The sequence below is a fragment of the Simochromis diagramma genome, unplaced genomic scaffold, assembly GCF_900408965.1.
Source record: "Simochromis diagramma unplaced genomic scaffold, fSimDia1.1 OVJJ01000293.1, whole genome shotgun sequence".
Lineage (NCBI taxonomy): Eukaryota > Metazoa > Chordata > Actinopteri > Cichliformes > Cichlidae > Simochromis > Simochromis diagramma.
In genome coordinates this window covers 3931980-3956961 of record NW_024386801.1, presented here as the reverse complement: position 1 = coordinate 3956961, position 24982 = coordinate 3931980, and the positions used below count along the sequence as shown (strand labels likewise).

General features: G+C 41.5%; 1 protein-coding gene across 3 annotated transcripts in view; it reads right to left on the bottom strand.

Annotated features, from left to right (window-relative positions):
• The window catches only part of si:ch211-236l14.4 (SITS-binding protein), a 31838-nt gene extending 9848 nt beyond the window's left edge, over positions 1–21990 (bottom strand). For 2 of the 3 annotated variants that reach the window (XM_040025234.1, XM_040025235.1), the window contains exons 1-9: positions 20301–21990; positions 17326–17497; positions 8389–8596; positions 8067–8217; positions 3468–3665; positions 2733–3001; positions 2516–2652; positions 1995–2116; positions 41–220 (exon numbers count right to left, since the gene is read on the bottom strand). In XM_040025234.1, coding sequence (XP_039881168.1) covers positions 41–220; positions 1995–2116; positions 2516–2652; positions 2733–3001; positions 3468–3665; positions 8067–8217; positions 8389–8596; positions 17326–17497; positions 20301–20771 — 1908 coding nt within the window. In that variant the 5' untranslated portion in view covers positions 20772–21990. The remainder of the gene's footprint in view (positions 1–40; positions 221–1994; positions 2117–2515; positions 2653–2732; positions 3002–3467; positions 3666–8066; positions 8218–8388; positions 8597–17325; positions 17498–20300) is intronic. The other variant, XM_040025233.1, reaches the window with a different exon arrangement.
• Positions 21991–24982: the final 2992 nt, after the last annotated feature.

Genomic DNA, 24982 nt, shown 5'->3' with positions numbered 1-24982 from the left:
GTGCATTAGATCCCACATCATCAGAACTCCGTTAACTGACCTCATCTCCAATGAGGAACTGGTCATTGATGGTAAAGGTCATGGAGTCAGTTGGATTGAGCCACCACATTGGGCGATAGATGGGGTTTCCTGTCACCTGCCACTCCTCTGCATACTTTTCAATCAGCGGTGCCACATCCCTCTGGTGCCTTGTTAGGTAGTTCCGAGTTAGGTTTAGCACCTATGGATTACCATTTGAGACACGAGAACGAACATTATTGTGGATTACAGTAAAAAGAAAAAGAAAAAACAAAAGAAAACAATTAGGATTATAACGATCTAATTAAAATCCATCGTTGCCTTGTTCTTGGGCAGTATTTTCATTCAGAACCACTTAGGCCTTTTTCACATCATTCATCCAAAGAATCTATTTTCAAGAAATCTGGATCAACAGAGTAACTGAAACCAGTGACCAGCCCTTTCCTAAACTAAATCATCCACCGCAAGGATTTCAGTACAAGAAAAATATTGACAGTGAGGTCTGCTAAGGACATTTGTGCCATCTCTACACGCAGACTCAACTCAACAGTCACTCATTGTTGACTTAGTGGGTTTAACTCTGCCAAAGCCTTTGTGCTCTCTCCCTTTGCCCAAACGACTTCAGCATTTCTGGAAGGGTCACATCCTCTTCAGAGTCTCACGACAAAAACAAAACTTGACCGCCTCTATAAAAAAAATGTATTTTTATGACTTGGGATTGAGACCATTTGTAGGAATGAGCCACTGGTTTGAGTGAATCTTTCCCTAATTGAGAAGCCAGGCATGTGTGTGGCTTTGAGGTTTTGCTGCTATTCGATTCCAACGTATTTGCTGCTGTGACCTGTCTGTGACCGACTGCAGTCTCACACATTCTGGAAATAAAGGTGCACCACATTTAAAACTGTAGTAAAAATGTCTATAAAAGAGTCATTTATCATGGGCAATGCAACAGTCTATCTCCACTAAAATATCTCCCCGCTCTCACTTCATCTGGGTTTATGAACTGAAGACCATGCAAGAGACCAAAATGGAAAACATTGCTGCTGTCAAATGCCTCGCCGCCCAAAAAGGCCTATTTTTATCTTTGTCACACAACACAAGTCACAACTAATATATTTTGCTGCTTTAGCTCCCTCCTAGTGGAAAAAAATTCATTTGATCACTCCCACTCTGTCACACTTGTCAATTACTCATGGAAATCTTAATTGCCACAATAAAGTATTTTTCCAAGACTTGTCCTCAAATTCATTATCATTCCTGCTGAAGTGGCCCTTGAGAGTGAGAGCGAGCCATAAATCTAGAATAGGGATTGTAATTCAGACCAGATGGACTCGTAACCACAGGTGAATGAGATGAGGAAAGGCGGGAGGGGAAGGGGGTTAGGGAGGGCATTACCCTTCTTCCTCTGCAGGAGCATAAAGCGTTTTTTGTTCAGGAACCTGAGCTCTGGTAACACATTGTCAAAAGCATCAATACCTGTCATCAGAGACTTAAGGCTTTGTTTTCCTGCTGTGCATGGTGAATAGTGTGTTCCTCATTTCCCATGGAGAGGTTCATGGTTCAGTCCTGCCCCTCCTGCTGAGGGGAGAGTCAGATCTGAGTTTTGATAGATCAGGTCTCAGCAGTCCTCTAGCTCCTCTGCAAAAGAATCGGTGGGAACTTCTCAGCGCTTGACCCTCAGAATTGAGGGCTGGCTGTTGGGCCAATGAACCACTTCTCTAAGGTCCCTTTTTCAACAGCAGCATGTGGGAAGGAAGGATAATCTCCCACCCCCTTTTAGAACATCTAATTGGCAGCATTCACACCTCACTACACTTGATCTCTCCGAAGTAAATCTTCACAAGCGAAAATCTGGTTAGCAAGTCATGAGCAGAATGTGAACCTGCTAGGTTGTCACTAATGTGGATGACACAGCTGTAATGGCACCCAACGCAGGCTGCTGCCGGGTGGCTACACGAGGCAGACCGGTAGTATACCTGGCCCTCCCCGAAGATCCAGGGTGGTGTGTGGAAGCTCATAACAGGAAGAAAGGCTGCAATCTCCAGCCAGCGGATGAACAACTCCTCATCTGTGACCAGGTCTCCAGACAGAGAGCCACCTGTGCAGAGGCAGAGAAAAGACAAAAACAGTTAAACAGTGGGTACTCGTGTGGCTTTTTTAATTTGCAGATTTAAGACAATGCAATATGATGTACGTTGGCTTCTCTATTTTGGAAAAAGATCAATTTATCCTTTTAGATCTGGTTCATGTTAATTACTGGTGTTTTGCAAGCTAGTGTGGGCTATAACATTGTATTAAAACTATCTTGATACAACTCATACCTCATATCTAATGAACAATTTAAGATGTTTCACGGCAGTTATATCAGGCCCATGTTTTACTGACAGCTCCCAGCTTTGTCCAAAGCAACACTAATCAAGCGCTTTTTTCAGTTCTCACAAAAAGGCAAAAATATCACTATGTGATTAAAAAAGGGACCCATAGGTTCTCGTATTACCTACTGCATCAGGAATGAGGAAGTTGTATCCCAGCAAAGTGTGGTGCAACAGGTTGGGAATGATGGCCTTAAGACCCATCGGGCTCCAATCAGACTGCAGGGGGGTCATCCTCACAAAGAGTGGCTTGTAACTGGACCTGAGACACAAAAAAAGTCCTAATAAACACAAATGTGCCTTACGGGAAGCAATGCCATTGTGCATTAGCTGACAGATTACCGTGTCCCTGCAGTCATAATGGTGGAATCTCCTATCCTGGTGGCCAGGTCAGCCAGCAGGCTGATGTACTTGTCTCCACCCAGAGCTTGCGGTGGCCGCAGTGCCTGCTCCTCAAACAGATTCCCCTCGCCCCCTTCCAGCATGATGTACTCCATCCCTAAATGGGTTTGAAGGGCTCCTACCCTGTCCAGGAACCAGCTCACTGCTCCTGGATTTGTGATGTTCAGCTTTACACAGAACTTTCCTCGCCACTGACTCATCACAGGGATCTGGATAGAGGGACAGAGGCAACTGCATTCTAATTGGTGTTTATTTTACGCTGCTATTATTTTCTCTGTGGATAATTGACTAATTATAAACCGCAGTGCAACTGCTGCTGCAATTATAGATTTCCTGGTTTAGTCCTACTGCGTTTGCATTGCATTGCTTTTTTTAATTTGATCAAACTGGAGCTGATTAATGCAGAGAGTCTGCAATGTAGGAGGAAAATATCCCCAAATCTCTGTCTGGTTTCATGTTTGACCGAATAGAGTGTTTTAGTAGCGTGAGGAAAGTTCACTGTCAGGGAAAACTGTACTTAGCATGAAATAAAAATGTGGTGGGTTCTTTATACTGCCTCCCACAACAACAAACTAAATGAAAATACATAAATCTCAGTTCAAAGTTCAAATGTGGATTACTGTGGACGCAACTAAGTGGTTTACAATATGATAGTGTGTGCCTCTCATGCCTCACCAGCTGTCCCTGAGGGGCTGAAGGGAGACTGAGCCAGTAGGCCTCAGTGCCATCAATAAGGGAGGTGTGGAACTGTGTGGTGTCCACCCCCAGGAAAGGGGACATGGTGATGGAAATGTTAAGAAGCTTGACAAGTGGGAGGTCCCTGGTCAGTCTCTTGGACATCCCCCTTTTCCTGCTGTTGAGGTAGTCATGGTCCTGCAAAGTGACAAAAAGACAGACAACAATTCTAAATGAATAGTTTAATGGTGCTACTAGCATACACCTTTGCAAAGTTGCTTTGCAGAATTGTAGCTTTGAGAATGCAACTTCTGTCAGAACCATTTGACATTTGCTAGAGTCCTTTGGGAATTAGATGCTAAGAGTCAAACTGAAACTTTGCATTACATAACTGTGGAACAAGACAAAACATATGTAAAATAGCTGTGGGAGGAAAGGCTATATTAGCTCATATTGTTTAATTTCTTAGATCTCCCCCCGTCCACACTAACCATTCATTTCTTCTGCTTTTTTTTTTTAATCCAGAAAGAAGTAAAATGCAAAGAAATTCAAATAATGTGTTAGACTCTAGGCTTTTATTCTAAAAATTTACTTTAATTTCTATGTAATAAAATTAGAAACAATGCAAACCTATTAATAACCAAATCACTTTGATGCCAGTTCTTGCAGAGTAAAATGGAAACTGTAAAATAAAAATTAACAGAGTGACTGAAAATGTATGGACTCTTGTAAAACTGGAGTGAAAGGGGATCATTGTTGCTAGCCACACTTCTACACAGCCTAACGTGTTAATTCTGTAAGTTTCCATGCAGGATTTTATGCTTGGCTGGTTCTTTATTGAAGTATGAAGGGAGTGAAGTGAGGTGGTACCAACAAAACTGGTGATTAATATCCTTAATATCCAAGCCATCCATCATGATTGCGTATTATTCTGTATTATTATTATGTTTCTGTTCTTTCACAACTACTGAAAATGCAGTGGAAACATTACCAGTGTGTACAGATATAACAGGATGCCTGGAAATAACCTTTTATGGACTGATTGCATTTCTGCCTGCATGGTCTTCTGCTGTACAGTCTGGGTCATATCTGAGCATCAAGCTGGGATTACTTGCTCTAGTTGGCTAAGGTTCCTTCAAATCTCAGCACACCCAGTTCTTTGCCATCCTGCAGTTACCACACTCAGAGCAACCTAATACCTATTAGGAAAGGCTCTGTTTGTCTTCTCTCAACTATATTTGTTTTGCAAAGGAACACCACCAGGTTCCACCAGGTGTTGACACGGATTGACTTGACTGTGGTCCGGTGGTGTTGTTACCAGGCAGTTTGCAATAGCATTTAGGGAAGGGAACTGTATGGATGTGCAGCTGAAAGAATATCTGAAAACATATTTGATGATGAAGTGCCCCATTTACATGCTGTAAGGCATCACAAAGTGTCCTGAAGATTTGATCGGCATTTTGTGGAACTAAGTTCTGTTAGGCAAAAAACCCCAAACAAACAAACAAACAAACAAAACAAAAACAAAACAAAAAAGGAAAAACAAACCTAATCTGGCTTTTGTTTTTCTATGTTGTAACATTTCACTGAACCTGTCCTCCCTCCCTTGTTCCCTGCCTCCAGTGCTCTGGAGATCCACTTAAGAAAACTCTTTCATCTCTATCTCTGACCAGTTGTGGGCCTCAGACCAATGAACTCTTACCAGATTTACTACCTGTCAGGGTTCCTGGGTCGTTGACTTAGTGATTTCAGTTTGTTCATGTTCAGTTTAGTTCGCCACATTAATGTTCTCACTTCCTGTTTTTTCCCATGTCAGCTTGTCTCTTGTGTCATTAGTCAGATTATGTTCAGCCCTGTACTCACCTGTTTCCAATCATTGTCATCATTCAACCTGTGTATTTAAGTTCCTCGGTTCCACCAGGTCTTTGTCGTGTCATTGATGTTGTGTACGCTGTCCGTGTTTCCAATCCAATAAACCACCAGGCTTCACCTACCTGCGAGTCCTGCGTTTGGGTTCCTTCTTCCTCGCCTCCACACAAAACCTGACAGAATGACACGACCCGTGCCACGAAGACACGATTGGAACCCAGCGGACTCGGACCTCTATGAGCGGCAGGAGGCAGCACTTTCCCGTTGGGCAGAGGAGTTCAGGGGAAAAACAGCGGAGAGAGAGCATGTCTTCGAGGGGACTCGCCTGGCTCTGGGCGGGCCTCGGAGACGCCGCGTTCCCCCACCTGCTGCCTCACCTGCACCGGAGCATTTGCCGCGGAGAGTGGGCGTTTCAGCCGCTCCTTCTCTTGCCACTCCGCTCCTCGCTCACACACCCGCCGCCTCATTCACTGGACCTCCAACCTCGCCATGCCACAGTTGCTCTGCCTCCCAACTCGGCTCAACGGAGGCTCCCGCGCCAGAGGCTCAGTTGTTTACCCTGCCCGCTTCCTCTTCCCGGAGAAAGCGGCGCACACGCCTCCATAATATGGACCATTTTGAGCAACTCCCGGTGGTGAGTTCCAGTGATTGTTTTTCGCACTCTTCGTCTGACTCTTCACTTTAAAAAAAAAAAAAAAATAGACTCATCTCTGATTCGTGGGGGGTTTCCCTCCTGGACGATGATGTGGACTGGGAAGATTTTTTTTTTTTTCTGCTCTGGTCCCCCAAGGACTGTTCAGTCAAAGACTGTGAATAGTGGTGGCAGAAGGACCAGAATAATCCCTGATAAACCTGGCAGTATCACACACCCAGTCATTATTTCCACCCCTATCAGTCAGCCTACACCCAAACCTGTGCCAGCTCCCAGGAGGAGGGCAGCTGCGTCCCAGTCCACTCCTGCACCCGTTCGTGTTCCTCGGGTGGGTGTGACTGGCGTCCAGTCACCTTCCATTCTTGTCCCAACACCCAGGCTGAGGGCAGCCAGAACCCAGGCTGACCTCCCTAGAAGTTCGGAAGAGCTAGCCTCTCCCCCTACTAGTCTACCTCTTCATCCACCTCCTGATCCAGCTTTCCATGCTCTAGCGCTTTCCCTGGTTAGGCTAGCGGACCTGTCCTCTGCTCGGGCACCAGCTTTACTAGCCCAGGCTGCAGCTTTATCCCCTTCACTAATTCAGTCGTTAGCTCAGCCATTAGCCTCACCAACCTCTGATCCTTTAGCCTCCCCAGTCCAGTCAGTCCGGTCGCCCGCAGCTCAGTCACCCATCCTCCCACCGCCTGTGGTCCAGTCAGTTCAGCCTGTGGTCCAGTCTCCTACCCAGTCACTCATTCACCATCCTGTTCAGTTTCCTGACCTGCAGCCACAGCATCCAGAGCCAGCTGTGAGCTCTCTAGCTCCCACGCAGTCTCCTGCAGCCGCCCCTCCGTCACCGCCGTCGCCTGCAGCCGCCCCTCCGTCACCGCCGTCGCCTACAGCCGGCTCCTCGTCCTCGACGGATTCGGCCACCTTCCAGGCCGCTGACTGGACCTCGTCGCCGGCGCGGCCGCCCACCGGACCTGCTCAGTGGCCGCCCACCAGAACTGTTTTGTTTTTGTTTTTTCTTCGTGTCAGCTTGTGTCATTAGTCAGATTATGTTCAGCCCTTTACTCACCTGTTTCCAAACATTGTCATCATTCAACCTGTGTATTTAAGTTCCTCGGTTCCACCAGTTCTTTGTCATGTCGTTGATGTTGTGTACGCTGGCCGTGTTTCCAATCCAGCCAGTTCAGTCATTTCAGTTCAGTCAGCCCTCCGTTGCATGTCCTGTTTCATCCGCTGATCATAATAAACCACCAGGCTTCACCTACCTGCGAGTCCTGCGTTTGGGTTTCTCCTTCATCGCCTCCACACAAAACCTGACACAACCTCTGTGGTTGAAGCAGTGGATTATGAAAATCTGCAGCTATGCAGTGGAAGAAATGAAGATGAATGAAAAAAGAATAATATACACATCTTAATTCTAGTCACTGGGTTAACAAACTTTTCTAGGCTTAGTAAAAGAAGAGAGCTACTGAAAATAGAAACTCCATGAACTGGCTTCTCATTTCAAGACCTCGTATCAACAGACTAGTAGAATTGAACATGAAGCATGGGCCCCTGCAGCCAGCTATAATGTCAACACACTATATTTGTAATGTTTAAATAAAAAATTTAAGCTAAATACAGCTGATGCCTGCATCCGCAAAACTTCTATCTCCATCAGTTGATACCTGCAATGGCAAATGGCAGCAGCACCGCAGCAGGTGACCCAATCCACCAGGAATGTCCACTTCAGTGCGATAAAGCAAAGGTTGCATTCGAAAATGCTGAAAACAGCAACCTTTTATGATGCAGTGCTGACTTTTTATAATCTATTTATTAATATGAGAGCTCACACCTGCCATACAAAAACTGTCAAGACACAGAGTGTGTTACCAATCCTTATCCACTATTTGTTAAATCCTGTTGGTGGGTTAATTTTATTTTGTTTAATTTCATTTAAACGGTTTAACCAGTGGGATTTTTATCCGACCCAGATTGGGTTTGCCTTAGCAGAATATTTTCATAATGAAAACTTAACTCTGTCACAGCCTTTAAAGGCTGGGAGAAGACACAGCACAGTTCAGTAGTCAGTGTGTGTCTGCATCGTGTACCATATCAGAAAGGAGGGTGGTGGAATGTTCATTGAGGCTGATGACTCCCTCCCCCAGCTGGTGTCTCTTCAGACGATTCGAGAAAGTCCTCATCTCCCGCTCCACCTTCGGCCCTGAGTCCATGTTGGCGAGCAGCTTCCAGAATGGCAGCCTGCGGCACACACACAGGAATCAGACTGGAACAGTTAAACACAGTTGGCTCGCCAGACTAAAGTTTCAATCGGTGCTCACCAACCACACCAGTGCACCGCTGTTATAATAACCAGAAGTGAAGCAGAGTGAAATTTACATCTGGTCTAATCTAAATCTAAACTGAACTAACCGCAGTGCTTTCATGTTGGGCAGCTCCCTGCTGTGCTCCGAGAGCTGTTGCACTGCTTCCTGGTGAGCAGCTTTTACATTGTGGGCCACACACACAGTGTACTGCAGAGGGAGTCGCTCCATACTTGGAAGTGACTGTAGGCAGAACTGCTGTCTGCTGTCCAGCCCGAGCTGCAGGGGGATGTCAGGAGATACAAGCACTGCGACACCTGCATGGTAGGAAGCACACAGGAATGGGCGTCGGTCATTAGCTTACATTGTGCTTGTGGATGAAACCTTGCTTTAAGGAGTCAGATAAACAGCTGCAATATAAAGTCACAGTCTAGGTCATACACTCATGCGAAGGAAAAGTCAGGTAATTCAAACAGTTATGATTTAAAGAGGCAGAGATCAGCGCAAATAAGACAGTCCATTGCAAATTCCACTTATATGACATAGTGCATGAGTGTTACTGAGACCAGTATGAGTATGACGGATGGAGTGTTGTGGGAGGTAGAGTGCAGCCTGTGTCAGCTGATATTGCTCCACTCAGATGTAAGAAAAACACTCCCCAGAATGAGATATAGCAGCACACAGTTGGATGAGTTTACCCTGAAACTACTGGCAAGTTCTAAGTAGGTAGGTTACACTGCAGACCAGTGAAATGAGATTCAGGTAGCCTGGAAAGTAACACTGAGGGCAGGGTTAGAAACATTTTTTATTTGTCCATTATGCTTGCTTCTGGGCAAACACGAGCATTGAATGTCCCGTGCATGTTCCCTCTCCAAATAACAAAACTTACCAGAAATATTGAAGATTTGAAGATGATTTTTGTCTACTTTATCCTTCTAAAACCTTGCAGTTAAGGGGGCCTCTTTAGATTTCTGCTACTGCATGCACATACAGTCCATCAGATGGCTTGCATAATGACAAGATTATGTGTAGCTGAAAATTGTATCTGCAGATGTAGTTGCCCTGGAAGGAATGCCCCATTCATCTCAGGTTACCCTAACCCTAACCACTTCTCCCCTAACCTGACTCCCACCTTCTCCCTCCCAGCTTTAACAACCTTCAGTTCCTCTGTGCTCTGCTTGGCTATGTTTCTGTCCCATCTAATAAACTGAGCCATTAACACAGACCCTGACCTCGTATTGAGATTTTGCAAAAGCTGCTCAAAGTAACCAAACTGGGGTTTAAGATTTGTGACCAATCAATGAACAGATTAGACAGTCTGAGAAACTGGTGAGACCTTGGCTCATTTCAGCTGCTCTCTCTAGTTTCAGTGGGCTTACTGTTCTCATGGAAGCAGGGACCAGGAGCAGGCAGGGGTACTCGTGTACCAGTTTATAATCAGATTAATAGTTTCAGAGATCAGTATTTAAAAGCCTTGTGAGGAGCCTTCAGCCTCAGGGTAATTCCCACGTGTTTGCAATGGATAATGTCAAAGAGATACTGGTAACACCTCAGCTGCCTCTCACAAGGTATTAGGTCAACATCCACGTGTTTGTTACAAATTTATAAATGGCAGATAAATGCAGATTTTATTTAGGAAATATTTATGATAAACATTTAATTTTATGTATTTCTGACATACAGAAATATTTTCAATAACAAAGGAGTTGAATGGACGCGATAGAAGAAAGTTGATAAGGCAAAGGTGCTTTGAAAGAGTATGGTGGTGTATGATGTGGTTTGCAGAGAAAATTATAAAGATTTATAGAAGGATGGAAGTGGAAAGAAAGTAGTGGAAACATACGCAAAAGGACTACACCAGACAGCAAGAAGCCTCGTAGACTAATGTGCTGCTGAAGCTGCAAACAGTGGCTTTTACTAAAGTGCACACAGAGTGGAAAATGGAGTTGAATTTGCCTTCTCAAGTCATAATTAATTTTTGTTGGAAATGACACTGCAGAGCCTCAAGGAAATGAGACAAACTGATCCTAAACTGCTGTACCTGTTATTCCATCTCGGATTAAACGTGCATTTTTGAAAGTTAAGTATACCAAATCCTGTCGTCTGTTTATAAAATCTTACTCAAAACACTATGAACGCACTGGTGTGCCTTTTTTCCTGTCAGGGAGCTTGTCATTTAAAAACAACCCCCCTCCCAAACCATTCTAATCCTGTTTATTTATTACGCTCTGTAAGACGCAACGTATGCTAGCAGGATTTATGATCATTTTAAAGAAAATGAACAAGATTTGAAGCCTTAAGTTGCTCCCATAGTGGTGTACCCAGGAGGTGAGGGAGATTTTTAAAGCAGCTTCTTAAAAATTCCCCAAAATTCAATACATTTTCTTTTTTCTTTCTTACTAGCTCTCAAAAAGTGACATTTTGTGACTGGTGGAAAATATGCTCTCGCCTCGCCTCTCGTCAATTTAAAGATTACACACGTTTGCTGTACAGATCTGATTGACGTTTCTCAGTTTTGTAGCTGTTGACACGCAAATCAAACAACCATCAGATATATGTGGACATACATGAATTCTCACGTACACGTCTCTCATGCACACCTTGTTCAATGTGCAACTGCAGCTTTCCAAGAAAAACAGTGCTGAGCTTATAGGACCATAAAGACTCTTTGCTCACTTTCACTCAGTCTGACCTCAACATCTGTAGGTGGTAGCAGACCCTGTGCACCTTCACCAGGGTCGGTAAGGTTTTAATGTGGCGCCTAGGATCCTTGAGAGTGCTGGTCTGAAGGAAAATGCTACTCTATGACTCCCTGCTGCTGTGGACCAGATGAACTGCACTCTTTTACCTGTCATAGTTTTACTGTTCTTTCTGACAACCGTGCAAACTTACAGACCTGACTAGGGGTTAAAAAAATGTGCATTCAAACACTAACCCTGTGTGTGCGGGTGTGCGAGTTTGTGTGTGTTTGGCATGTACTTCTTTAACAATGGAAATTTCGTTTTTGTGCCCAACCTCAAGAAATTGATGGCCACAAAACTGGGACATTGCCATTGTAGTAAATTTCCAATCCCACTTATTGAAGAAATAATGAAACACTAAAGAGGCTCTCTCTGCTCTACTCCTATCATCAATCAGTTTTATTGTTTCAAGGGTGAGACACTGTGTTCTGTACAAACATTACAGATGTGTCCTTTTCACTACCAGCAGATTGGATTAGACAAACTCTAAAAACTGCGAGAGCTGATATAATACTTTTTGTTTGGCTTCAGTGGCGACGTTAGCAAACCGTTTAAACTCATATTCTGACATTCTCACTTGAACAAAGATTTCACTAAAGCTCAGGGTTAAAGTAAGGAAAGGGAAATGACCTGAGCAACCACAGACAAGTTACGTGTCTATATGAAGAGTACAGAAGCTGTCCCGTTGTTACACCCTTTAAAAAGTCTTTCTTCTGTTTCTTGCCTGTTGTCCTTCATGGAAAGTAGAGGTCAACTGTGGAAAATGTTGTGGGGTGATTTTCATTCAGTAGTTCTCTCATACAGGAGATGACAGCTTGCTTTTAACAAAGCTTCAGCTGGCTAACGGTGTCATTCTTTAAGTGTTTCACATCTTACTTTGCGGGAGTGTCGAGGTTTCGGGGCAGCTGCCCATGGACCTCGTCGTGACCTATTGAGCAACGCAGATGAGTGTTTTGGAGCAGTGTCCTACGTTTGGCATCTTGATCTCGGATTGGTTTAAAAACCAATAAGAAAATCATCTTTAAAACATTTCCAACGAGAAGACATTTAGTAAAAATTAAGAACATAGCTAAGAGAGCTAGATTTCTTTTCTGATTTCTTTTCTGATTTCTTACTCTTTGGTACTCCGTAAGCCTTATTTGTGCTTTCAATTACTGGTTAGGAGAAAGCAAGTGTATTTAGTCTTTGCATCTCCAAAACATTTGTAAAAAGCTTATAGCTTGGATACCTTGCATTCAGATTGCTGAACGACATTAAAATTTTTTGATAATTATCTGTTTTTCTTTTGTGGTTTCCTTTCTTCCTCTTCTATTGCTTTCCATGAAACTGAGTAATGGAAACATGTTTTAGCTTTAACTGTTCTATCCCTTGTCAACATAAAGCTCCGTTATATTAGAGACAGAAGTCACGTGTGCATGTGGAGGAAGTGGTGTAATATCTTAAAGAGTTGTTGTAAAGTTGTTGCGAGGAATCTTGGAGAAAGCGTGTTCTGTGTGTTTCTCTTCGTGAAAAAAAAAAAATCTATTAAGAAAAACTAGATTCATTACTGGCTGGCTGAGCACAACAGGAGGGGGACATTTAAAGTAGTTACACAATCACATTTTTAAAAAACTAACAGGTTTGCTCTGAACTTTCGTTTGTAATAACAAGTTGGAAACTCACGATGAAAGCCAAACTTCAGCTCAGTACAAAGCATTTGGATACAGGCCATGGAAAAATGAAGTCTTTTATATATCAGAATAGAATTTCTGGCAAATAATTCACCTCTCACTTGTGTGCCAACATCCAACAATTATTTTACACATAAATCCTGCCGTGTTAATTAGTCACACACGGGACAAAAATGGCTACTTTGCTTTCAAATCAATGTGTTTCAAATAATCGTTTCCGCCGCTTGTATTCCCATTACTGCTAAAGATCTCATTATATTATAATCTATTTCATTTTGTTTGTTATTTTAGGAGACAAATAAAGAGACAGTTTTCATCTGTTACTGGTTTGTCTACTTAGTATTGTTTTAAGCCCACAGGCAGCACACAATAACAATCTTTTTGAACACATGCAGTATTCCCATGTCAAGCCTTCGGACCTCTAGCTGTAGCCCTTTTAATATGCCATTATAATGCATGTGATCTAGGATGCTACTTTGCTAATAGCTACTAGTCCAGTTGTGTTTTTGAATGGATAAAGACAGGTGTGGCTGTGATAAGTTCTTCCAGTTGGAAACGCTCTCAAATGTCACTCTGCTGCATGGTGGCATGCTGTATCTCTTTCATCCAGTTTCTCCACCTTGGCTTTACTTTGCTGCTCTTTACCTCTCTTCTTGATTCTCTGTTTAATATCACCAATTACCATACATATATGCTCTGTTATCACAAATATTTCAATCTGTCTGCCATGGTCTTTAACTATCCCCAGGAGTCCTCTTAAGTTTTTAATGTCAGCCACAGCTCTATACTGCCCACAACATTTATAACTCTAGCTATGACTAACTAGAGTCAGTGTAGACAGGCCACTTGCAACGGTCAGCGGGTTCAAACAGCTGTGAAGCCTAATGTTATGTTAAAACTGCATTAACTGTATGTTTGTTCCTCCAAAGCAGATTTATGAAGACAGCTCAGATGAAAGTGTTGTCAGTCCATTAATAATAAATAATATTAACCAAAAGTAAAGACATGTGGCGATTGTTTTACTTTTTTTTTTTTAAATTACTATTGGAATACTGCCTTCCCAAAATCTCCTTTTTTTTTTTTAACGAAAAACAACACTGGAGTTCTTGTTTTTCACCCCAAAATGAAACTGAGCACTGATGATGCATACCAGCTTTTCTCTACTGTACATTACAATACACATTTGTTGGCGCAGACATATCGCTGCATTTCAAATACACATGAACAGTGTGTACTGTGTGTCTATGACTGCATACGGTGCTGTGTGCATGCAGCTAACTCCTATTGAGAAGCACTATCCTAATCACGGTTTGCTGAGTGTTGGTGGAGACAGCTGGATTTATAAGCAACTTTTCTTGAGAAGAAACTGTTAGCACTTGGAAAGGGGTGAGGAGCTGTGCATGCTAATAACCAGTGATATATGATATAATTTCTTCTCTATATTTCTGTAAGTATTTTTCCATCTGCATTCAATTAGACTTGATTAAGTGCAAAAAAAGAGAAAAAAAAGCAGGAACAAATCACTTTTCTAATTAAACTTTCACACGGTTGTGTAACCTCACAAATCTCTATAATGATATCCACACATGAATGTGGAGTTTCTTTGCCACAAAAACTTCTGTAATTGTTTCCTGTCCCAATACTATTATCCATAAAAATGAAGCAGTTATGACTCAAACACATTATAAGATTTATAGCTGAATTTTCCATAGTTTTTTTTTTTTATTTGCATTTCATTTATAGTTCAGTTCTGGCTTCCAAGCTGAGTTTGCTTATTTTTTAATAGTATGACAGGTATTTGTCAGTGTCTCGACTTCAATAACACTGGAATACACGTGACATTACAGCCATAATAATGTTAAAGCAGCAGATTCTATTAATGTAGTCATCCCAAAACCTTTGCATTTGAATTTATCTCTATATTCTTTGATTAATGTATCAGACGTTTACACTTAGCCTGGCTTTTTAGTTCCATTTTAGTTAACTGGAATGTTTTTCCACGCTTTTACTTTGGTTTTGGTTAACTATAATAACCTAGTTCACAGTCATAATCACATTGGATTTTAATCTGAGATATCATGTGGTTCTTTGGACTGAGCTGCTGGGCAGATAAGGAAGATAAACGCAGCTGATGAAGACTGACAAAATGCTCTTTCTATACAGATGAGAATAAAGTGTTGTTATTTTGCCCGGAGCAGCAAAATGAGCACAAATTCATTTTGATGCATGTAAAATGCAATATTTTTGTACAAAATATAAATGTAAATTCAACATGTAGAGAGACTATAACAGGGGTCATGCAAATAAAGGGTAGATACTAATAGAGTATGCAAACTACTCTGGAATTAAACCATAACTGGATATTAACTCCATTCCTCTTCTTTCTGTGTGGAGTGTGCATGTTCTCATTGTGTGTACTCTGTGTACTCTGGCTTCCTCCAAAAGTTCAAAGACATGCAAGATGAGTTGGTTGGCGACTCTAAATTGGCACAAGTGTGAATGTGAATGAATGCCTGTCTCTCTGTGATAGCCCTGCAACTGACTTTTGATCCTTCCTTGGTGTACCCCACCTCTTGCCCTATGACAGCTGGGATCGGCTCCAACCCCCCGTGACCCTGAATTCCATTACTAGAAAAAAATGAATGTCTGGCTGGCTGGCTGGATGGATGGATGGATTGATTTGTCTGGCATGTGACGTGATGTGGTCTGAGAAGGTGTCCATTTGCTGTCAGTTCTGACAGTAAAACACAGTACATCACTGGACTGCCTCTGAAACTCTGTCTCGTATGCCTTTTGTAAAAGTGGCTGCTAATTCACAAATGTACCAAGTTTACACCGGAGAGAACAGCTCTTTCGTGCAGTTCAAGCAGGTGTAACATTTCTACTTGCAGCACAGGACCACACAAGTCTGAAGGTTAAAGCCCTTGTTGGTGATGAGATGTTCTGTAGGTTACACAAATTACTTCTTTAACTAAATGGACCGAGAAGCTACTAGTTTGTCACACATCAGACTGATTATGTTGTTGGCAAATAAGGAAAATACATGAAACTTATGTTCTTGTGATCTGTTGGACTGGTGTCCAATATCTGAAAGAAAAGTGGGAAGTGTTGAAATGCTTGGAAAATGTCTTTGATCATGGAAAAACATTTTCTCTCGGGCCTAATGTGCACATTATGCAAATCCTGGAGCCAAACAAAGACATCCTTGAACTTTAAAGCAGGATATCATGTTAAATATACCTTTAATGCTCCAACAGGCATCATTGTCATTGCTGAGCATCAGTTTGCTATGTTTGGGGCTATGTATCTGTGAGAGGTTACTTGGCAACAAATAAACAGTTGATCTCATTGGGATCTCATGCTATCTCTGGCTGCATGTGTGTGCATGTGTGTTTTTCTCTCTGTGGAAAGCTAAGCAGATAAACAAAGGGTTACGGGGGTCCTAATAATTACTGGCATCCTTTCACAAGGTGGAAAAGGGATTTAAGTCATGTGACTCTCAGGCGAAGCCTGTCACTGTTACATAACATAGCAGAAGATATATGTGTGTATATGCGGTTGCATGCGGTTCCATCAGCATGTAAATGACTGTGAGTGAAGCTAGTGCTAACAATCAGTGAAGTCGATGATTATTTGTGTCGCCTTATTGGGTGATGCCACTGCATTCCCTGTGGCAGGTTATTTGAGTTTTGTAGTTACTCACAGCTAAATCCTAAACCATTTACAGAGCTCAAAGATATTCACTTAAGGCCCTACACCTAAGGCCTGCATGTAGAAATGAGAATATGTGAATATTAAAGATTTTTTGAACAATGTCAGTGTGCTAATAATAATAATCATGATCTCAGATTGATATCGAAATTCGATAGGAACAAAGATTAGTTTATTTAAGCAGTAGCTCAGAAACCAACCCAACACAAAGACAAATTGAATCTCCATAGTCCATGAGATTTGTGTAAACGCACATGCACACACTCTCTGCAGACATTCTTCATCAGTCATATTAACCATTCACATCCGCTAACAGCCCCTGCCTCTCCCCCCTTACCCCCGAGGATAAAATCTAACACCCTCAAAATAACCTGGTGAGTTATAAGAGTCAGCAGGGCCTCCATCCAACCTGCTCTTTTAATAGAAACAAAAGACAATTACTCTGGTATTCCTAAGAGTTAATTTAAGATGCTACAGGTGGCTTGATTGCCTTTGTACTCTAATCTCTGAATTAATAAACTGACATGCCACAGCCAGCATCGTGTTACACTATCTATGTGGCGAAGCCAACTTATCTAGTATGTTGTGTGTGTTTTAGGGACGCTGCTTTAGTACCATTTTTGCCAGCTAAAGCATAAATGCTTACATGAGGGGCTGAAAAGGGTAGGACAACACAACAACATCCACAGGGCTTCCCTCGCGCCCTGGGATTCACGCCACATGAGTGTGGCGTGAATCTCATGTGGGATCAAGTTTCAAGAGTCCTTGTTCTTGTTCTAACGCTGCACCAATAGCAAGCGTGGCAAACTGCCAACATCCTTACTGAGGAGATCTTTTTTCTTGTAATAACATAGCCGTGGAGAAGATTTCTAAATCCATTTCTAACGACGAGATCGAGAGCAAATCCCATCAGTGACCTCTTACCCGATGAGCCAAGGAAGTAGCGCTCCAGGGCAGAGCCGAACCCAGAGGGATTGTCCTTCAGATCACTGACGATGAAGGGCTGCATCGTGGCGTTCTGATCGTTGATCGGCCAAGTCTGACCCCGAACACTGGCACCCCCGTACCAGGATATGTTGGCCATGGAGAAGCAGTCCTGAATAAAGACACGCATGTGCAAATATACATGCAATCACACATTAAAGGGAAAAGGGAAAGAAAACCAGAGTGAAATGTTTGCAAACAAGAAAAAATAAAAAAATAAAACAGTGATTAACTAATTCAATTAACTTTATAAAAAGCCACATATTATTAAAATAGTAGCTGAATTAAGTATGGAAAGAGTAATGTTTGTGAGGAGAGGGTAAAAAATTTCTTTTGGTTTTAAAACACTTTAGCAACCTCACTAAAGGGCACCAGCATTTTGTCAGTATTTGACAAAATAATAAGAAAAGAAAAGAGAATAGAACAGAAAGCTTTTGGTTGTCATCACTGTTCTGTGGTAAATATAAGGAAATTAGAACAACAGCAGTTGATGCATTAGGGCAGCAACTCTCAAGAACAAATTATTTAAGAGCATCTAAATATTTTAGGAGACTTACAGTCCATAATAAATTTCATTTCTGTTCTCAAATTAGGATTTTACTTTAATTTAAACAGCTACAAATGTAATAACATTATTCATAAAAGCATTGTATTAACAGTTTTTTGACTGGATGAGTTAATGTAATATTTGAAATTCAGTGTCAGTTAAGGTTGCATCTGGTATATCAGTGAATAAAATGCAGGGATTGAGCGTCAGAGAATTTTATTTATTTTTTTAAACAAATGCTTCCCCTTCTGTCTTCAAGAGACAAATACGCAGAACTTAAGTTTATTTTTTCACATCAGCAAATCTGGGTTCCATTAAGCAGTTTCAAAACAGATGCCAAGTAGTCACCTGAGAGGCTCTGGGCAGGATTTTTGGAAATTATGAAAATAAATGTGACTTTGGTTTAGAAGATTTTCTGTGAGCAGTCACACCACATGACAGGGAGTTAAGTCGAGGAATGTTCCAGTGGGGACAGATTAACCTACCCAAACTTTGCAACAGTTAAATGCCTCTGACGATTAAGGCAGGGGAAAGTACAGTAAGTACTTCACTCAGTGTAGTTAATTAAATGGCTTTAGAAAGAGACAGGAATGAAGCATAACAAGTCACCTACAACGATTTGACAAAATTTTTTGTCCCCTTTCTGATTTATTTATTTCTTTATTGTCTATTTGTCACACTTATGTTTCAGATTATCCCAAAAAATTAATATTAGACAAACAAGCCCCTCTTACTCTAACTCTAGTCCCACAGAATGAGACATTATCCACAAATGGAGAAAACTTGAAGAAGAGACAGGTCTACCAAAATTACGATGAGAGTGCACTGACAACTCATCCTGGAGATCACAAAAGAACCCAGAATAGCATCTAACTTGCCTCAGTTAAGGTCAGTGTTCATTATTCAGCAATAAGAAAGAGATTAGACAAAAATGGCATCCAATGGAGAGCTCCAAAATGAAAACCACCGCTGACCAAAAAGAACAAAAAGACTCATCTTGCATTTGCAAAAAAAACATTTTGGCAATCCCCAAAATTTTGGGAAAAACATTCTGTGAACTGATGTGACAAATGCTTTTTGCAAAGTTTGCGTCCCGTTACATGTGGCTTGAAAATAGCAGAGTATTTCACTAAAAGAACATCCTATCAAGAGTCAAACATGATCATGGTACTGTGAGGGTCTGTTTTGCTGCTTTAGGACCTGGACGACTTGCAGTTATTGATGGAACCTTGAATTCTGCTTTTTCCTAGAAAACCTCTACCAGAAAATCCTGAAGGAGACTGTCCGGCTATTCACTGAGGCTCAAGCACAGAATGATCCAAAATACACAAGCAAATCCACCTTCAAATGACTACAAAAAACTAAAAAAAATTAAGGTTTTGGAGTGACCTAGTCAAAGTCTGGACTTTAATCAGAGTGAGACACTTTGGCGTGACCTTGAAAAGTCAATTATGCTCAAAAACTCTTCAATGTTGCTGAATTAAAACGATTCTGCTCAGAAGAGTGGGCCAAAACTACTAGGACGACTAAGACTTATCACAAACACTGGATTGGAGTTCTTGCTGCCAAGGGTGATACAAGCAGTTATTAGGTTTAGGGGGCAATTACTTTTTCACATAAGGCCAGGTAGGTTTGAACAACTGTTATTTGCCACACCTTTTTTGTGCTTAATAAATAAAATCATCATTTTAAACTGTATTTTGCATTTATTCATGTTATCTTTGTCTAAAATATGTGAAATTGTAAAACTAGCTTGATTATCTGAAACAAGTACCAAGTGTGACAAATATGCAGATAAATACATTTTAAAATGGAGGAAAAGAACACTGTATGTGCACATGTTTGTTTCACGTAGTTTAACATAATTCCGTGGCCATACACTGGAGATCAATATAAAAATCCAGTTAAATTTAAAAAAATTTCTACAAATTTAAAACATTTATCCGGTTTTTTGAAAACGATAATCACGTATGCCGCAAGAAACACATTTAACTTTTTCTAAAAGGAGATTTCTACCATTTTGAAAGCTTCTCTTTTCCGTTAATAAGTTATATAAACAGATTGTGAGTGAAATACATTTTTTCTTCTTGATTATTGATATAAAATATATACTTTTAAAGTTCTTATTCTATAATATTTGACGGAGAAACTGCCTTATATTACTTTGCAAAGGGACCTGCTTATAAATTGTTGCACACTGTGCACCAGAAATAGGCTGTTATCAAAGCAAGGCAATGTCATTCCGCAAACTACAAACTACAAAGGGGGACATTAATGTTCCTAGCCTGAAGAAAGTGCAAAACTGGGTTTGCACTCCACATTTTGCTGTGATTTGTGTATTTCGTGTGCACATAAAGAGAAACATTACCTTCAGCTCCACATGACAGTGTACCGGTGCCCAAGTCATGCTGTAACACTCCGTCTCCGTATCCTCATTCGCTTCGAGCGAGATCTTCACCTCGGCCACCGAGTCCCAGGTATAGCAGAACTCGGTTTTATTGAGCCAGCACAGGTTCCTCACGAAGGGAATCTCTATATCGGGGTTCCCTACGTTCCCGACGTCAATTTCCACGTAGGTCTTATCCTCAGTCAGGGTCTGTATGAGCAGCGAGTGGGTTTTTCTCTCCCAAATCAGTCCGCTGAAAGTTCCCCTAAGGATCCAGTTTTTGTTGGGCTGGTCCACCACTTGCCAGTATATGATCCCGATGGTCATTACGAAGAAGACGGCAACCCCGAGACAGGCTATCGCTCCTTTCCAGGTCTCGTTCATCTCCTTCAATCCCGTATCCCATGTTACCTCTGGGATGGGGCTAGGGTTCCTATTTCGAGCGTGGGGCATGTTGTTTTTGAGATCAGCAAAGAGTCAAAGAGTAAAAATGCTGCAGAAATCTCTGAGCGTCAAAATCATCTGTTGCTTCATCATGTCATGGTGTTTTCAGTGAAGCTACAGTGTGAACCATTCTACTCTTTATCATTACACGGTTTACACTGCTGTTTTGGGTTTTTGCGCAATTGTGCCGGCAACAGAGACCTGTCATGTGAGGAAAGCTGTGAGAAAAAAAAAAGCCCAGCGCAGAAATAAAATGATATGAATGAATAACGGACTTACCACATACTGCTGATGTTTTAAAAGGATTGGATTTGTAAATAGCATTGGGTGCAGTGAGCTCTTAGGCAGCCTCAAGTAGGGTTTGGCAGCAATGCCTGCGAATAGCTCATAAGACGCTGTCTTGCTTGTCCTGCACTTTCTGACGTAACGCCGGGTAGTTTCTTCAGAGGAAAGGTAGAGAGGGGGAAATAGGGGATCAAGGGGGCCTGGCAGAGTCTTGGAAGTGCCCGCCGGGGTGAGGAGGCCACGGGCAGCCTGGAAGGGAGGGACCCCCATGCGTGCTCCCAGACTCTCCCTGCGCTCTCCATGCGTAAAGTCTGAGCACACTTCTCAACTGTTGGTTTGGTAGACGGCGAGGAGCGTCTATTGGAAATGGCAAGGTCGGGGAACATACCATACCTCATCCAAATGAGATCCCCGGGTGTTTCAATGAAAAGCAAAGGGTAATGTCAAGGACTGATGGTGAAATCATGAAAGAAGCGTTCAAACATTTAGGATCAATTATATTTCAAATTATTCAAGCTTCAAGCAATTAAAATAATAAATACAAATTTAATTTCATTTTGTTTTGGTGGGTTTTTTGTCGTTGTTTTTTGTTTTGTTTTGGGGGGTGGGTGCGTGTTATCTTTGGGCTCATTACCACAATGGCCAAAGAAGTTTTTTTCCCTCTATTTTTAATGACAAATAATTATGTCACTTGTTGACTGGCTCTACAGACTTTGCAGGGATTAAAATGGTTTTTGACAATTTGTTAGTTTTGCTGGTTACAAAATGAAATGAGGCACCTGTTATTTATCACACATCTCTGCTGTATCTCCAGGGCCAAAGTCATATAGCTCAAAGCAAATACATTACAGTAAACCTACTCCTTTATGCATTATGTGCATAAGTTATACCAAAAAGCTATATTTTGAATATATAAAAAACATCAAAAATCAAATTTCAAATGCTGGTCTTGGTGTTCCTCCTTAAGTTGTTTAACCAACATTCTACGATACAGTAGCCAAAATGTTACAACCAAGTGTTTTGTGTAACGTGTTGCTCTTTAGTATTGTGACTTTTGCACATTTTAGATACAGCACTGTCACAAAAAAAGGAATCCATGGTAGATTCCATATGTGTTTTGATATTTAAAGACCTGTGTGTCATTAAGTGTGTGAAGTTTAGTTTGTTGTGTGTGCTTCCGTTTCATGTGATGGGCAAACGACATCTGAGGACAGAAATGCTGCAGGTGATGGTGTGATTGATTGATGGTGGGATTCTGACTGTCAGCATTAATTTTGCCTTGAGTTATAAAGTCAGCATAGATTCACTGGACTTCTGGTCAACCCATACTTTTATATGCTAACTAATCTCAGTGGACACTGAGATTTGTTGATGCTGAACGCTGCTCTCACTGAAGCATATTTTCTGTTATGCAGTAACTTTTTGCAACCCAAGCTGTACACTGCTCATGTACATTTTAATTTATCACTCTTCATTTATTTCAACACAGCTCTTATTGTAACATGTTTATGGCTCTTTTGGTATCAAACAAAACTTTTATTGGACGCAAAAATGAGACGAGAGGAATCACAGATCAGGAACAATGTTGTTACGTTTGTAGGCTGAGGTCTTCTGTGGTGCAGTGCACCAGATATCCCAAGAGTGTTGACTGACATACCTTAAAGATCAGTTGCCCCTGTCCTCATTTATGCATGTCAGCCACTCCTCCTACCCCCCCGGTCTATCACATAACTCTGGCAGGGGCAGAGACACTGGATAAGTCTGTGGGAACCCGTGTGAGCGCTCTACCTAATCACCTTATTCCAAATGCAGTCAATTTAAAAATCTCTGAAAAACTGCATGCAGCTTTATGATTACATATTACCATAGGAATGTAGAAGAAGATTGTCTTGTTTTATTTTTTTGCAGTGCTTCTATAGGCACCTTGTTTGAGAGACAAAGAAGCTGAACAGTCAGTTGATCTTTCAGCTTACGTCTTTCTTACAGTGATTGAATGCAGCAAGTATTCAGGACCTCGGGTGACATATTTGAACTGCTACCTGTCTCAAACTGTTTCAGATTCTGCATTTTTAGACTGTGTCTTTTTGCATGTGTGCATGCACTGTACTTGAAGATATGCTCATGTGTTTTTGTGTTTTCACGCTTGCATTCGAAACCCTGAAATTCAAGTTCAGCGGTGGCCCTGTCGCAGCCAGGCTCGTGGGTCAGAGGTCAGGTTGGTAACTTCAACGGAACATCCGGGAGGGGGGAAGGGTCTACATTTACACGCTATCCGGATTGCCCATGACACTGGTTGCTATTTATAGTCAGAGGATTGCTGGACGGCATGCACCCAGTCCATTCGAGTGTGTGAACATGGGACAAGAAAAAAACATAGGACTCTGACCTTAACTGGCCACTACCTCTGACCACTCATTTAGTGTTGATGGCACAGGGGCAAATGTTTAATTAGGTGTAGGATGGACAGGCTAATGATTTATGCTTGCGGTGTCAAGTAGATTTAGTACTTTGCTTAGAGTTGAAATGATTTAAACCTTCAGTCATGTTCTTCAAACATAAAATATAAAACATCAAATATGAGATTATGTCAGAAAAACAGGAAATATCAGGAAACAGTGGTTGTGCACAATAGTTACTTATTTGGCCATATATATATATATATATATATATATATATATATATATATATATATATATCACCATGGTAATAATTTATGTTCAGTCATTATCAGTTGAATTCCCTGATTTGCTACTTAATCAAATCAATCTAACAAGACAACTCTATGAGCTTAAGAAGTGGTTGTGGGTGCTACATGCCACAGTCAGCTTGCTCTTATGTGTATTAAAACATGTGATGGTAAATATGATTAATTCTAAAGTTTTGTATTACACCAGGAACAATGACGAAAAGTCACTGGAATCTATGGCAGGCCCATCTAGTTATTAAGATATTTTGGTGTGAGCTGTGGCGGTGGAGCACCTTCTACCTGTGCCACAAACAAAATGTCAGTATAGACTGGACAACTTGTTAACTGACCACTGATGGATGACAAGCCACAGTGTCTTACTGTGTCGTATCTCAGAAACATCTGCTATAAATTGTCAACAGGTGATGAAAATGCTATTATAAACAGCTGCTGCCAAAAATGATAATTGGTTCCCCTGATACAGTTTTGCCTCATCCCTGAATGTGGTGCATAACACGCATAACATGCTGTAGTCCAAACCTACTATATGAGCCTCGCCTGTAACAGCCGAAGGCCACTTTTAACTCAATTCTAGTTTGAAAGCATTCTCTCATTCATTGCTGTCTGTCTTTATTTTTGTTTCTGTAATTCCTAATCATCCGCTTTAATGTTTCTATGCAGTGAGATGCTAACGTGCTACTAAGGCGCTGTTTTTGTGTAAAATTCACTGAATGTAAGGTATTTGGCTGATAAAGTGTCTAAAAAAACCCTTCATTACAGTAAATGTAATAGCTTAGGTAGTGCTGCTTTCACCTTGTGAGTCTGTGTATGTTGTGTGTATGTTTGTGGACAAATTGTGGTTCTAATGACAAAGACCTACTTTTGAGGACTTTTGCGGGTGCTTGTGTGAACCTATTTGTGGACAGCTTTCGTTAGCATTACAAACGTGCATGATGCTGTCATGCATCTTTGTCACATTAGCTATCACATAGCCTGTTTTACCCAAGCAACTGTTTAGGCAATGAGCTGGACCATTCTTCAAGAAGGTTTGAAGTGACTTCAGAAGGAATTGCTAAAACAGTGGATCTCGTTACGTGCAAAACTATTGAATTCAGCTGACAAACTTTTCCATCCATGTCTGGATCTTTAATTTACTGTTTCCTTTTTTCTTTCTCTTGGATATCCAATACCGACGACTTCTCCTGCGACTGCCTGAGAGTCAGAGGGGGAAAGTTTCCATGCTGCCCCA